General features: G+C 41.9%; 1 protein-coding gene across 1 annotated transcript; it reads right to left on the reverse strand.

Moving 5' to 3' along the window:
- Positions 1-123: 123 nt before the first annotated feature.
- LOC107579033 (pleckstrin homology domain-containing family H member 2-like) lies at positions 124-602 on the reverse strand (the record flags this gene model as incomplete). The annotated part of the gene is made up of 3 exons (XM_016264921.1): positions 124-205; positions 289-372; positions 453-602. Coding segments are annotated over 3 exons (316 nt in total), but the record flags the coding sequence as incomplete, so codon positions are not given.
- Positions 603-859: the final 257 nt, after the last annotated feature.

The following is an 859-nucleotide window of genomic DNA, read 5'->3' on the forward strand; positions in this document are numbered from 1 at the left end:
TTTTGATGAAAAATTTCCCAGGCCTAACACTGGACATACTGCAGAACTAGCAGGAATAATGTGGTAGAATGCTATTTTGAAAACGATGTAGCCATGGCTTAACCTGATTACATGCATGAATACCTTGCAGTCGTCTTCTCAGGTCTTGCATCTCAGCCTCCTGCTGTTGGTTGATCTCTCTCAGAGAGGCATTCTCTATATCAAACTACAAGAGTGAAACATTTACGCACCATTTATTTCCTTCCACCTATTCTAGAACAAACACACGTACTAAAAGCATGAACCTACTTCATTCAGCTTCCTCATGACCCATTCTTTGATCTTAGCTGCTTTTTCTTCAACCGTCTTGGCATCTTGGATTCGGTTCTGTTTCTGAAGGTGTAACGTAATGGATTTAAATAGGCCTCTATGATGCAAACCTGATGGTTTTGGAGACTGGAGTTGGGACTGACCTGTTCCTCCAGCTGCTGCTCTAGGGTGGCAATAAACTCATCTTTCTCCTGCAGTAGCATTCGAAGATTTTGACAGCGCCTGTACAGCCGCAGCTCTGAATCACTCGACTGGATATCTGATGCCTTTAGATTCTCTTCCATCCATTGCACCTGAAACACACACATGAACATTCACACATTATTAGTAATGGTCATATTATTATATAAAAAATTAAATATACAGGGGTTGGACAAAATAATGTGAACACCTATTATTATGGGTGTTAATATAATTTGTGTAGACTACAGTGAAAACTTGTGGTTCCGTTGTTTCTCCTGCCTACTCCTCATCGTCCTCAGACTTGACACTCGCGCGGGTTGCCAGATTGAGGACACGCTACAGCAACGAGCGCAATTTACAGTGGAAG

This window comes from Sinocyclocheilus grahami, unplaced genomic scaffold (assembly GCF_001515645.1).
Source record: "Sinocyclocheilus grahami isolate Dianchi unplaced genomic scaffold, SAMN03320097.WGS_v1.1 scaffold13629.1, whole genome shotgun sequence".
Classification (NCBI taxonomy): Eukaryota; Metazoa; Chordata; class Actinopteri; order Cypriniformes; family Cyprinidae; genus Sinocyclocheilus; species Sinocyclocheilus grahami.